The sequence below is a fragment of the Homalodisca vitripennis genome, chromosome 3 (assembly GCF_021130785.1).
Source record: "Homalodisca vitripennis isolate AUS2020 chromosome 3, UT_GWSS_2.1, whole genome shotgun sequence".
Lineage (NCBI taxonomy): Eukaryota > Metazoa > Arthropoda > Insecta > Hemiptera > Cicadellidae > Homalodisca > Homalodisca vitripennis.
Window position 1 is genome coordinate 208357157 of NC_060209.1, and position 15847 is coordinate 208373003.

The window sequence follows — 15847 nt, forward strand, 5'->3', positions numbered from 1 at the left end:
ACAAGAAAATCTCAGAAAAATATTTTTGTAAACCAACAGAATTCAATCATCTGACATTTTAACATGTGAAATAGTAATAGTTGTAGTTTTAAACTTGAAATTTTGCATGCAATCTAGCGAAGTTTGTCTATCTTATTATATTAAAACTCCATATACTGCAGGACTGGATTGTATATAATGGACTCGACTGGATTCCTCTATCGGAACACAGATTATTGTCCACTCGATCTCACGTCGCTGAGAGATCTAGCCGAGATAATGGTCGGCAAGAAACAGAGGTAAGTGGCTCAGCCTACCGTGAGGACTTGTAACTAATCAAGCTCTGACAGGTAAACCTCCATCAATCTCTGGACCATCAGTGGACTTCTTCACCTTCCTACAGAAAAACTGATGCTAGTAATCTCTAAAGAGGTTTTCTCTTTAACTACTCGACTATAGGTACCATACTTTTCGAGAGCCTTTAGTTGTAATAGCGCTAATTTGTCATTTAGTTTAATATGGTTTATATTTCGTATCAAATAATATAATAGAAACCGGGTTTTATTTTTCATCACGGCCAACATTGGAACAATAATTATTATTTATTTAAATGGTAAATAAAATTTTAAATTAATACTTGGTAAATTCGATATTTATACTTATTATGGATTTACTTATTTGATGAAGTGTATGAATTTACTAGCTTAATGGACAAAAATAGTTATTGATTTCATTTTTCATTTTTGTACTGTAAATGATATCTTATAAAATAACTTTATGTTGTTTTATAGCTGTAACATGGCAATAAAATTTCACTTTCCATACAGCCTGAACGCCAGGTTTAACCTTTTAGTGATTTTAAAGACAAAGACACCTACATAAACGGGCATTTTTCTGTCAGAGCTCCTAAATATATTCTTTGATAATTGTAGAATTAGTCATTTTAGTTAGAAATTACCCACTAATATATATTTAAGTTATTATGTTTTACAAAAATACTTTTTGGATTTATTCTTTTATTACATGAAATATGTGAAAAAGGATAGTATACAAAATATTGTTGATATTATAGTTTTGAAACAATAAAAATATTCATAGAATGAAAGATGTAAACTTTATTGCAAACATTGTAATATTTTAACATTAATAATTTTTACAAAGTTTTGAAAAATGTCACTCCTCTATAGGAAAGTTCAAACAGATTTTAAAAATCAGCGTCAAAAACATTGCAAGAGTCAAAGTAACGCGTTAAGGGATCTCACTATTAAATTACGATACTGCGTAGTTATAAAAACAAAATAGATTAAAAAACAAATAAAAGTTATGGTATTTTTAGCACTTTGAGAAGAATTTGTAAATAGTAACTAACCAGTGCTCGAGTCCATGGAGAAGAAGCTCTCAGGATTCCCGCCAGTGATCCTGTAGGTGAGGACGAGGCTGGGGTCAAGATCACCATCAGTGGCAGTGATCTGCAGGACTGGAGTGTTGGCGGGCGAGTTCTCTGGCACGTGAGGGTAGTACACAGGCTCCTCACTCAGTGGAGTGTTGTCATTGATGTTGGTCACAGAGATGAAAACCTACACAACAACAAGAGTAAAGATACATCTAGCTGTTAAGTAGAACCAGTGATCCTGTAGGTGAGGACGAGTGGCAGTGATCTGCAGGACTGGAGTGTTGGCGGGCGAGTTCTCTGGCACGTGAGGGTAGTACACAGGCTCCTCACTCAGTGGAGTGTTGTCATTGATGTTGGTCACAGAGATGAAAACCTACACAACAACAAGAGTAAAGCTACATCTAGCTGTTAAGTAGAACCAGTGATCCTGTAGGTGAGGACGAGTGGCAGTGATCTGCAGGACTGGAGTGTTGGCGGGCGAGTTCTCTGGCACGTGAGGGTAGTACACAGTCTCCTCACTCAGTGGAGTGTTGTCATTGATGTTGGTCACAGAGATGAAAACCTACACAACAACAAGAGTAAAGCTACATCTAGCTGTTAAGTAGAACCAGTGATCCTGTAGGTGAGGACGAGTGGCAGTGATCTGCAGGACTGGAGTGTTGGCGGGCGAGTTCTCTGGCACGTGAGGGTAGTACACAGGCTCCTCACTCAGTGGAGTGTTGTCATTGATGTTGGTCACAGAGATGAAAACCTACACAACAACAAGAGTAAAAGCTACATCTAGCTGTTAAGTAGAACCAGTGATCCTGTAGGTGAGGACGAGTGGCAGTGATCTGCAGGACTGGAGTGTTGGCGGGCGAGTTCTCTGGCACGTGAGGGTAGTACACAGGCTCCTCACTCAGTGGAGTGTTGTCATTGATGTTGGTCACAGAGATGAAAACCTACACAACAACAAGAGTAAAGCTACATCTAGCTGTTAAGTAGAACCAGTGATCCTGTAGGTGAGGACGAGTGGCAGTGATCTGCAGGACTGGAGTGTTGGCGGGCGAGTTCTCTGGCACGTGAGGGTAGTACACAGGCTCCTCACTCAGTGGAGTGTTGTCATTGATGTTGGTCACAGAGATGAAAACCTACACAACAACAAGATTAAAGCTACATCTAGCTGTTAAGTAGAACCAGTGATCCTGTAGGTGAGGACGAGTGGCAGTGATCTGCAGGACTGGAGTGTTGGCGGGCGAGTGCGAGTTCTCTGGCACGTGAGGGTAGTACACAGGCTCCTCACTCAGTGGAGTGTTGTCATTGATGTTGGTCACAGAGATGAAAACCTACACAACAACAAGAGTAAAGCTACATCTAGCTGTTAAGTAGAACCAGTGATCCTGTAGGTGAGGACGAGTGGCAGTGATCTGCAGGACTGGAGTGTTGGCGGGCGAGTTCTCTGGCACGTGAGGGTAGTACACAGGCTCCTCACTCAGTGGAGTGTTGTCATTGATGTTGGTCACAGAGATGAAAACCTACACAAAATCAAGGGTAAAGATATATCTACCCGTGAACTAGAACCACTGTGACTAAATAGGGGTTAATACTTCCAAAGTTACCGCATGATAATATTATAAGTAAATAAGTAGCCATAAAGGAAACTCATGATCAATAAAAATTATTCAGATCCGTAAAGTTGTCAAGGACTGTTGAATGTCTAACTAGGCAGAATTTTATTGCCCATAGGCTTTTTTCAAGGTTAGGAGCACTGTGTACATGGCCATCCCTAATATCAGTCTTACCGAGTGTTTATCATCTCTATACATCATCTTTGGGATCCGGATCTTAACCTAGCTTGAAGTAATATAAATTTAGTTCCGGGCTAGCAATTCAGATCACCCCTAAAAACTTATATTGAAGACAAATAAAATAAAATATTTGTATAGACAACCACTGTGATCTTGGAAAAATCTGGCAGCAAACTTTAAATGTGGAACCTTTCCTTGTTTTTTATAGATTTTTAAAAATATATATGTACTTAAAAATTAAGAAACTGTCGCAATTTTTCGATATGGAGGACAACTTTGGATTTTTACGTAACACTCTGTACATTATTATTATGTTCGATAGGAAAAGTAATTTTAAGACTATTTTGTTCATGGCACCCTTCTGGTATTAGCTTTAAACGAAGAATAGAAAAGCTCAAAGGGTTTCTTTATTCTTGATGGAGTTAACGTTGAGGAAACCTTTTGTATGTACTAATATCTCCCTCACCTGACGAAGAGGATTTATTCCAATCATCGAAACGTTGTGTTATACCTTTTATAACCATAATGATAGTTTATTTTATTTTCTTAGTAGTTTGTCATGCCTTACGTTATCCCCATTTTTACCACAACTCATTCTATTTTCACCTAATATTCCTTGGTCAGTGTAGGTTTCCAAAATTTCTACATTCTCTCTACGTAAGTTATCGTATTCCTTAAATTACTCCATTTTAACTCTTATTATAAATAAAAGTTGGTTAGATTATTGTTTCACATAGGTAAAAATTATTTTTACGTAACAATATTACGTACTAAAAGCATAATTTTCATTATTGAAACTTCTTTTCGTGATAATATGCACTTATAAATTACAGTATTAGCCAAAATAAACAGTACTGAAATGGTAATATTTTATTATGGTAAACACAGTAACAGTACGTATAGATTTTACCAACAAATAAAAGTCAAAGGAAAAAAATCGGTTAAACTCGGGCATTAATATGTTCAATATGACTTCCGTTCAGCTTGAGGCAATACTCGTACCGTTCTTGTAGGTTTTGCATAATGTTTATGAATAGGGGTTGTTCCATTCTCCTAATACACATGGTTGTTTTTTCTTTGAGCTAAACGATGGTAGATAGTAGGTATCGCAGAAATTGTTTTCTTTCAACGTTCCCCAGACGTAGGCGTCCGGTGTTGTGAGTTCGGGGGAGTGGGCTGGGTAAGGAAACTTTATTTTAAGAGAGATGAGACGGTTGCCAAAGGTTTGTTGGAGGAAAGCAATGTTGTTAACGGCAGTGTTACTGGTGGCGCCATCTTGCTGGAACCACTGTGAACTTAACGGCAGGTTTCGTGGACGACAAAATCTCCTGAGTTGTCTCACAAAACGATTAAGAATGGCTCTATATCGATACTGATTTACAGTAAGAGTCTCTCCATTGTTGTCTTCAAAAGAGTATGGTCCCACTATACCCCTCCCAGACACAGCGCATCAGATGGTTACACGCTTACTATGCTGTGGCCTCTCTACATCATTGTCAGGATGTTCAAATCCAAGGAAACGTGTTGGTGCACAAGACATCATATGTAAATCATACATCACTTAGAAACTCAGGTTCTTCATAGTATATTGCTAACATTGAAGCACAGTACTGAACTCTCGCTAGTTTGTTTCTACAGTTCAAAGGTTGTCTGTCCAGTTTGTATCTTGTAGGGAAAACCAACAATGTTTTTGAATATTCTTCGCATTGACGTATTGCTAATATTCAGTTTAAGAGAAGCTCGCATTGGGCTTATTTTCGGTGACTGTAACACTTGCTGCAACACTCTTCCGTGGTTTTCATTTATACGGACAGTAGTTGGCCGACCTGAAAAGCCCTTTTGATGTGTCAAAACATTACCTGTTCTTCGAAATTTTTCAACAACACTAAGAATAACATCATTACTAGACGGGTTTTTGTGGAAATGTTCCTAAAAACGTAATGCAGTGTACGAAAAGCTTGGCCCAACCGCACTTCCAATTCCGTATGAACGAAAATAATGCTCTACGATAAAAACTTTCTCTACCGTTGTTAGCACCATGTTAGCAAAAACGAACCTCAAATAAGAAAGAAGAAATGAACACGAAGCCATGGTAACAATCGACAATTGAATTAGCTGATCGAGAAGGCAACTACAGCTGATTCAGTTTCAATACCGTTTATTATGGCTAATACTGTATTTATTAATTTCAAAATAATTTATAAATACAGGAAATATAATTATAATCTCGTATGTAAAAATACAATGTGTTTCCTCCATCATAAAAAATGCTATGGAGATGAGTTTCATACTAACCCGCGTTAGGATTCGCAAATTGGATTGCTCATGTTAACTATTGATTCTATTTTATTTCAAAGTTGTATACAATATATCTTTTTTGATTGAGAAAATGCAGTATCTAATCATCTAATCTAATCTTGCAGTAAGAGGATTCGTTAACGGTCAACAACACTTAATTCAGTACATGTTAAAGGATCAATATTCAAGAGGAAAAGGTCAAGAGTCATTGACGTCAATCAGAAGATATTCCCACACTTCATTATTGAACAGCGTGGGGGGTCTACTTTGCATTAACTGACAGTAATTAGTTACAATGCACTACAACAAGTCATTGACGTAAATCAGAAGATACTCCAACACTTCATTATTGAACAGCGTGAGGGGTCTACTTTGCATTAGCTTGACAGTAATTAGTTACAATGCACTACAACAAGTCATTGACGTCAATCAGAAGATACTCTACACTTCATTAGTGAACAGCGTGAGAGGTCTACTTTGCATTAGCTTGACAGTAATTAGTTACAATTCACTACAACAAGTCATTGACGTCAATCAGAAGATACTCTAACACTTCATTATTGAACAGCGTGAGGGGTCTACTTCGCATTCGCTTGACAGTAGTTAGTTACAATGCACTACAACAAGTCATTGACGTCAATCAGAAGATACTCTAACACTTCATTATTGAACAGCGTGAGGGGTCTACTTCGCATTCGCTTGACAGTAGTTAGTTACAATGCACTACAACAAGTCATTGACGTCAATTCAGAAGATACTCTAACACTTCATTATTGAACAGCGTGAGGGGTCTACTTCGCATTCGCTTGACAGTAGTTAGTTACAATGCACTATAACACTTAGTCAATTATGTCAATCAGAAGAGACTCCCGTACTTCATTTTTGAAGTGGGTGAGAGGCCTACTTTGCATTCGATTGACAGTTAGTTAAAATGCACCATAACTCCTAGTCATTAACGTCAATATTGTTATAGGCATTTGAATAACGTTTAATTATGTTATAAAGAAAGTACGTTTGTAATAACAAACAAATTTAAATATACAGTTTTTAATGTCGACATAATAGTTAAAAGTTCCAATAAAATACATAATGTGAAACTAACATTTTTAATAACTAACAAACATACATTACTAGATGATACTTCGATCATTGTAATAGTAACGAACATGAGAAAGGGGGAAATACAGATGCAGTATATATATATATATATATATATATATATATATATATATATATACAAATATCTATATAAATAAAAATGAATTTCCGTTCGTTAGTCTCGCTAAAACTCGAGAACGGCTGAACCGATTTGGCTAATTTTGGTCTTGAAATGTTCGTGGAAGTCCAGGGAAGGTTTAAACGATGAGAAAATATAACAAAATTGCAAGGAAAATACTAAAAACGACAATTTGATTTTCCCATACAAACTGTTCTTACCTGTCAAACGTTTGCTTGATGTTTATGTATCGATAATTAGTTTAACAGCTGTAACAAATACAAATGACGAAGTGTCTCAGTATCATATGTTTACTTACTACTGCATGCAATTTTGGGTAAAACAGCTGTCGCCATTATAGGTTAACATTATTAGTGCAATAAAACATTAATATCAGATACTGCTTACAATGCCGAGAAGAAAACGACCTAACATAGGTCGTCGAAGTAGATCGAATGTGCGGCGAGCTACCTCACGCGCTAATCGCACTGATGACCAGCAAGAGACTGATAATGATAACAGTCGTATTGGTATGGCACATTTGCGTTCTACAGTAAATCAGAATGAAGTGGATAGACAAAGAATGCAACGAGTTCGGGCACATCGATCACAACAGCAGCGAGCCCGGGAAAAGGAAATTGACCGATTCCGCAAACGCAATGCTCCTGTGAACCTGGAACGAGCAGCATTCTCCTACGATCCAGAAGTCGATTATAGTGCCGATAAATAAAGTACATCCAAATAACGCTGAATGTTATTATCTTAGATTGTTATTGGTGAATGTTCGTGGTCCGGCATCGTTTCAACAATTGAGAACAGTTGATGACATCTGTGTGCTACTTACCGTGAGGCGTGTCAACTATTACAGTTACTCGAGGATGATTTACATTGGGATAATACGCTCAAGCATTCCATATATCTTCACCACATCAAATTCGAACATTGTTTGCGATTATAATATCCACATGTTTCCCTTCAAATCCGGAAGATTTGTGGATGAAATATAGGGATGACATGTCTGAGGATGTGCTACATTGTGTGCGATGTCAAACTTCGAATCCTACACTACTAATTAATGCGGAAATTTACAATTAGACATTGATCATGATAGAATATATGTGTTTATTGATGGCAAATAAAGTATTGTCGTGTTTGGGCCTGACAGCACCCAATATATTATGTCGAAGATTTTGGTTACACATGGTAAAGTATATCTTTACATGTTTACGCACCGCAAAAAACTACAGAAAGCTTTAAATTGATTACCTGTATTGATTGCCTTTTGTCCGATATGATAATGATAATAATTTGACAATAAATGTGTTATATTTAATGTATGCAAAAATGTCATTGTTTATCATTTCTGATTCCAGGTGCTGAAACCAACAAAAAAATCAGCTCTATGAATTTTTATTCATACAGATTCGTGATGCTATTAATGCCGTTGCAAATTCAGAAAATGTGGAATAAATTACAATTTTGACGGCCACTTACATTGGAAGCCCGCGCCACATGCGATGTCGTATGTTAGAAACTATGGCCGTCCAGACCTATGTATTACATTCACCTGTAACCCACAATGGATGGAAATTAAGAAAGAATTGCTACACGGCCAAACACCAATTTATAGGCATGACGTCACTGCCAGAGTGTTTAAGCAAAAATTAAAATCTTTAATGAATTTCATTATAAAGCATCGTGTGTATGATGGCCAAGTACGTTGTTGGATGTACTCTGTTGAGTGGCAAAAGCGTGGTCTGCCACATGCGCACATATTAGTTTGGTTAGTTGATAAATTAAGACCAGAAGACACTGATTCCATAATTTCAGCCGAGATTCCCGATGAAACACTTGACCCAAAATTGCATGCAGTAGTAAGTAAACATATGATACATGGACCTTGCGGAGTTTTCAACATCTCACCCTGTATGGTCGACGGCAAGTGTTCTAAGCGATACCCTAGAGCATTGATTGCTGAAACCATCTGGGGAAATGATGGTTACTCGTTGTATCGTCGGCAATCAGTTGTGAAGATAAAAGGACAAAATTTTGATGTAGATAATCGTTGGATTGTGCCGTAACTTTTGAAACTCACATCAATGTGGAATGTTGTAACTCTGTCAAATTGATAAAGTACATATGTAAATATGTTAACAAAGGTAGCGACATGGCTAAGAGGTAAGTGAAACGAAGTTCACCGGGTCAGCTAGTAGTCTAATAAAACACAGTACAGTAGATTATAAATGACTAGAACTGTTATAAAATATGTGTGCTATAATATGAAATTCCATTATTTAGCACTTATAATAGTTACTATTTCCACCTTTGAACGGTTAAAAAATTAATTACAAAATATTTGATAAAAAAAGAACTATACACTGTACGACAAACGCAAAGAAATAGAGACTATAAAAATAACAATTTCTCCTCGTAAAATAAAGGTATTATAACATATTTTTCAATAAAAATTATTTTAACTACAATTTATAAAGATTGATTTATTTAAGGACTGAATTTGTCAAATGGCTTATGGTATACAGACTTTTTGGAGACGTTTTTAATAATATTTAAATAATTTCAAGTTTCAATAATATTGATCGGATGGAATGGTAAAAAGATAAAAATTTAAACTTTTACTTTTAATTTTATTTGTATAATGAAGTAAAGTACAGTACTACACATATACATACAAATATGGTACTTCCAGAAAATAGGATATCTGTAATTCTGACCTTCCATGTCCTCTACTCTAATAGTTTTAATATCATAATAATGATCAATTTTGACAAAACTACTCTACATAAAGAAATAACTAAGTCTTCAATATATAATTAGGCCTATTCCGCTTAGATTGACCTCAATTTTAGATTTCGGACTCCTTAACATTAACTAAACCAAGGTTTTACTAAATAAAATTGATTTACAAATAAATAAATAAAATCTTATCTGTGGCTCGCAAACCTGTTGGTATAAATACATGTATAATGAAACACCAATGGTATCAGAAATAACTAGCAGATAACAAAATTGTTGGTATAAATACATGTATAATGAAACACCAATGGTATCAGAAATAACTAGCAGATAACATAATTGTTGGTATAAATACATGTATAATGAAACACCAATCGTATCAGAAATAACTAGCAGATAACAAACCTGTTGGTATAAATACATGTATAATGAAACACCAATGGTATCAGAAATAACTAGCAGATAACAAAATTGTTGGTATAAATACATGTATAATGAAACACCAATCGTATCAGAAATAACTAGCAGATAACAAAATTGTTGGTATAAATACATGTATAATGAAACACCAATCGTATCAGAAATAACTAGCAGATAACAAAATTGTTGGTATAAATACATGTATAATGACACACCAATGGTATCAGAAATAACTAGCAGATAACAAAATTGTTGGTATAAATACATGTATAATGACACACCAATGGTATCAGAAATAACTAGCAGATAACAAAATTGTTGGTATAAATACATGTATAATGACACACCAATGGTATCAGAAATAACTAGCAGATAACAAAATTGTTGGTATAAATACATGTATAATGAAACACCAATGGTATCAGAAATAACTAGCAGATAACAAAATTGTTGGTATAAATACATGTATAATGAAACACCAATCGTATCAGAAATAACTAGCAGATAACAAAATTGTTGGCTTCTTGGAACGAAGAAATGTCGACGAACAATTAACTTGTAGAGATTTCACACTGTTCTAGAGCAGTTTGCTGAATGTCAGATACGGTAAGAATGGTGCGGCGAGATAGGCTACTGCACAGACGTCTATTACGGTCTATGAATAATTCTGGCTCAGTCATGAATTATTTATCTTCCATGAAATATGTACCACATTTTACCGGTGAATTTAAAATAGATGTGATACTTTGTGTGATGAAAGAACCATTATGTTTGTATCACAAACCAATATTTATCATCAGGTTTCTTTTATTTAAATACTTTTTCCTGATTAAATGATTTTTAATCACCAGTTTTTATAGTTGGTTTTTTAAACTAGTTGTACGATTCTATTACATATGTATATAATTATATACTTCTTGTGTGAAGAAGAATATATATTTTATACTATCAGTCAATTTCAATCAAGGTCCCGTTTTAAGTCTGAGTAATATAGGCTGTATTATTGTTTTAAAATTGATTCTGTGGAAAAACAACACACACACACACACACACACACACACACACACACACACACACACACACACACACACACACACACACACATATAAGAATATATATATATATATATATATATGTGTGTGTGTGTGTGTGTGTGTGTGTGTGTGTGTGTGTGTGTGTGTGTGTGTGTGTGTGTGTGTGTGTGTGTGTGTGTGTGTGTGTGTGTGTGTGTGTGTGTGTGTTGTTTTTCCACAGAATCAATTTTAAAACAATAATATAGCCTATATTACTCAGACTTAAAACGGGACCTTCATTGAAATTGACTGATAGTATAAAATAACTCTGTAACAGTATAGTGAGATAATTATTAATTATCGTACGAAAATACTGTGCCCAAATCTAGACTCGAACAATAATACAGCCTATATTACTCAGACTTAAAACGGGACCTTGATTGAAATTGACTGATAGTATAAAATAACTCTGTAACAGTATAGTGAGATAATTATTAATTATCGTACGAAAATACTGTGCCCAAATCTAGACTCGAACAATAATACAGCCTATATTACTCAGACTTAAAACGGTACCTTGATTGAAATTGACTGATAGTATAAAATAACTCTGTAACAGTATAGTGAGATAATTATTAATTATCGTACGAAAATACTGTGCCCAAATCTAGACTCGAACAATAATACAGCCTATATTACTCAGACGGGACCTTGATTGAAATTGACTGATAGTATAAAATAACTCTGTAACAGTATAGTGAGATAATTATTAATTATCGTACGAAAATACTGTGCCCAAATCTAGACTCGAACAATAATACAGCCTATATTACTCAGACGGGACCTTGATTGAAATTGACTGATAGTATAAAATAACTCTGTAACAGTATAGTGAGATAATTATTAATTATCGTACGAAAATACTGTGCCCAAATCTAGACTCGAACAATAATACAGCCTATATTACTCAGACTTAAAACGGGACCTTGATTGAAATTGACTGATAGTATAAAATAACTCTGTAACAGTATAGTGAGATAATTATTAATTATCGTACGAAAATACTGTGCCCAAATCTAGATTCGAACAATAATACAGCCTATATTACTCAGACTTAAAACGGGACCTTGATTGAAATTGACTGATAGTATAAAATAACTCTGTAACAGTATAGTGAGATAATTATTAATTATCGTACGAAAATACTGTGCCCAAATCTAGATTCGAACACGGAGTTATAATTTCAGTTATTAAGTAACATATAACGTTAATAAATGTATGGGAATGAATCCGGTTGTCACAATCAGGTCGGGTTCAAATTCAGGTTTGCACACGTGATCAACTTACCACATTTCTTAAAATAAAATAAATCCAATATTAATAAAAATTATGTTGTTAGTTTTTGAGACCAAGCAATAACTGTTACTTTTGTCATAGAAGTCAACTTTTACAACCTAAATAACTTCGCTGCTTTGTTAAAATGGCGAAATTTACAATTTATAATACTTATGACAGAGGAAGATTTAAACATTGGAAATATTATTTTATTTCTAAATATTACTGAAAACAACCTAAGAACCGCGTGTAGTGAAATTCTTCGAGGTTTTCCCATCATAAGAAAAGTTTTAGACTTCATGCAGTTTTCGCCCAGTGATGTCTCAATTCAAAGATACAGCAATACGTATCCCAACGTTTTTTTTAGTTGCTTTTGTAAAGTGTGCAACTTTTGAATATTTACACGATAAAGTACAACAAGGTTTCAGCGTTTTTGACTATTAAGCGTTTGGATACGTATTAATAATTGTGTCTTTAAATAGGACTATATCTCCCATAACTGTACGACTAAAAATAAGTGTATAAAACTGCATGAGATTTAACATTATTCTTATAGGGGAAAAAGTCAAGGTAATTTTTCTACAGCTGGTTCACAAACAGTAATCAAGTTACATAAAATAGCTGTGTCATTGTTAAATACTTTATGTACAAGTTTAGCCACAGCCTTGTAGTAAGTTCTTACACTTAGTGTTAGGTCATACTCAACATAATATTGTACATTAGATGGTACAAGTTACGCTGAATAGACACCATTCATATGTATTCATCGTAACTATTACAGCTTTTAAAGTTACGCTGAATAGATATCATTCATATATATTCAGCGTAACTTGGGTTTAAGGATTGGCGTAAGGATTATTTCAATTAGTTCGAAGAATAGACGCTAGAGGTTCGCCTCGTTAGTTATCGTTAAAATATTCGCTACCTGAAGTATCACGTAAGGTGGTGTACAGAACCCGGATATCGCATCGTAACACTGTCAAAACATGCTGGTTGCGTAATAATGTCGTTTATACACCTGTCACGCAAGATGTTGTGAATTAGAACTTTGCGAGTGTGTGATGTGTAAACTTTAACGCACATTTTAGTGGTGTACAGAACCTGGATATCGCATTGTAACACTGTCAAGACATGCTGGTTGCGTAATAATGTCGTTTATACACCTGTCACGCAAGATGTTGTGAATTAGAACTTTGCGAGTGTGTGATGTGTAAACTTTAACGCACATTTTAGTGGTGTACAGAACCTGGATATCGCATTGTAACACTGTCAAGACATGCTGGTTGCGTAATAATGTCGTTTATACACCTGTCACGCAAGATGTTGTGAATTAGAACTTTGCGAGTGTGTGATGTGTAAACTTTAACGCACATTTTAGTGGTGTACAGAACCTGGATATCGCATTGTAACACTGTCAAAACATGCTGGTTGCGTAATAATGTCGTTTATACACCTGTCACGCAAGATGTTGTGAATTAGAACTTTGCGAGTGTGTGATGTGTAAACTTTAACGCACATTTTAGTGGTGTACAGAACCTGGATATCGCATTGTAACACTGTCAAAACATGCTGGTTGCGTAATAATGTCGTTTATACACCTGTCACGCAAGATGTTGTGAATTAGAACTTTGCGAGTGTGTGATGTGTAAACTTTAACGCACATTTTAGTGGTGTACAGAACCTGGATATCGCATCGTAACACTGTCAAAACATACTGGTTGCGTAATAATGTCGTTTATACACCTGTCACGCAAGATGTTGTGAATTAGAACTTTGCGAGTGTGTGATGTGTAAACTTTAACGCACATTTTAGTGGTGTACAGAACCTGGATATCGCATTGTAACACTGTCAAAACATGCTGGTTGCGTAATAATGTCGTTTATACACCTGTCACGCAAGATGTTGTGAATTAGAACTTTGCGAGTGTGTGATGTGTAAACTTTAACGCACATTTTAGTGGTGTACAGAACCTGGATATCGCATTGTAACACTGTCAAAACATGCTGGTTGCGTAATAATGTCGTTTATACACCTGTCACGCAAGATGTTGTGAATTAGAACTTTGCGAGTGTGTGATGTGTAAACTTTAACGCACATTTTAGCAGCGAAACAGCTGTATGTAGCTCGCGTATTAAATAATTTAACATACTCGTACACGTTATATTTAGCTATCTCATATAGTACGCGATTCTCATCAGACAGTAAAAAATAAATAAAGCTAATGTTGCATTACAATCGTAAAAGAAAAATTAAAGTACCGTAAGTATGAAAATAGTAATATTACTATTGACGTAAACTTGTACAGGGTGGATTTTTTAATTGGTCACCATCTAAATCTTGTAACATATAAATCTGACAGCAAACTTTAAAAGGAATATATTGTGTTAGAGACATTACAATGTACATCAAACGTTACAAATTCCGCCATATTTAAAATAAGACGGAATCAAATGACACCTATTTAAAAATAACCGCCACTTGGAGGGTTTTAAAAGGAATATATTGTGTTAGAGACATTAAAATGTACACATCAAACGTTACAAATTCCGCCATATTTAAAATAAGACGGAATCAAACGACACCTATTTAAAAAAGTGCATGTTTGGTTGTTTGAACCTTTTGCTTTCCTTTCTTTTCTTCTTTCTGTTCTTTATATCTATATATAATAAGAGGGTAGATTCCGATCCTTGAAACGTTTGATATACCTTTTGTAACCATAACGATGACAAATGTCCGAAATCCTGTTATCCTGTCAAACCTTCCATCGTCAATAACAAACTTTAAACAAGGAAAATGAACTATTATAAGTGTCTACCTATAAGTAACAAATGCAAGAGGATTTAGTTTGTCATTTCTGAATGCGTCAACAAATAAGATATTTTACCTCCTCTAAACCCAACAATGTAGTATGTAAAAGTGTAATAAAGAAGTATATTTTTACTTTAATTTCTTTATTCAAAAGATTAACTATAATATTATCCTTAAGAATATAATAAATCGCTACAATAAATAATAAAATAATAGTTTCAACACAAAAACTTAAATTGTCCAGACTATCAATTATGATAGCAGAGGTACCTACAAATACAGTAGAATGGTACACACCAAATAAGTTTAAAGTACAATCTGTTATCTAAGAAATTTAAATCACAGCTTCATAAAACCGAACGATTTTATTTTGAATATCAGATCAACTAACGGCAAATTTCAGTATTACGTCAAATACTAACACGAAATATGCCTCCACTCTGCCTGCATTTTAATGGCGAAACTACAGTATTAGCCAAAATAAACAGTACTGAAGTGGTAATATTTTTTTTTTATAGTAAACACAATAACATTACATATAGTTTTTCCAATAAATATAAGTGAAAGGAAGCAAAATAGGTTACACTCGGGTATTAACATGTTCAATATGACCCCCGTTCAGTTTGAGGCAACACTCGTACCGTTCTTGTATGTTTTGCATTAATTTTATGAATAGGGGTTGTTCCATTTTCCTAATACACATGGTTAGTTTTTCTTTGAGTTGAACGATGGTAGATGGTGGGTCCTCGCGAAAATTGTTTTTTTTTTCAACATTCCCCAGACGTAGGCGTCCGGTGTTGTGAGGTCGGGGGAGTGGACTGGGCAAGGACAGTTTATTTTAAG

The 15847-nt window shown here is 34.9% G+C and overlaps 2 protein-coding genes across 2 annotated transcripts in view; both read right to left on the bottom strand.

The window, feature by feature from the left end:
- Positions 1–2530, bottom strand: part of LOC124358588 (fat-like cadherin-related tumor suppressor homolog) — a 116370-nt gene extending 113840 nt beyond the window's left edge. Inside the window, exons 1-7 of the mRNA XM_046810892.1 lie at positions 2526–2530; positions 2404–2458; positions 2215–2313; positions 2025–2123; positions 1836–1934; positions 1683–1745; positions 1349–1493 (exon numbers count right to left, since the gene is read on the bottom strand). Of these exons, the coding sequence (XP_046666848.1) occupies positions 1349–1493; positions 1683–1745; positions 1836–1934; positions 2025–2123; positions 2215–2313; positions 2404–2458; positions 2526–2530 (565 nt within the window). The remainder of the gene's footprint in view (positions 1–1348; positions 1494–1682; positions 1746–1835; positions 1935–2024; positions 2124–2214; positions 2314–2403; positions 2459–2525) is intronic.
- Positions 2531–2629: 99 nt separating this feature from the next.
- LOC124358589 (protocadherin gamma-B7-like) overlaps positions 2630–15847 on the bottom strand; it is a 29475-nt gene continuing 16257 nt past the window's right edge. Inside the window, exon 3 of the mRNA XM_046810893.1 lies at positions 2630–2886. Within this exon, the coding sequence (XP_046666849.1) occupies positions 2698–2886 (189 nt within the window). The 3' untranslated portion in view covers positions 2630–2697. The remainder of the gene's footprint in view (positions 2887–15847) is intronic.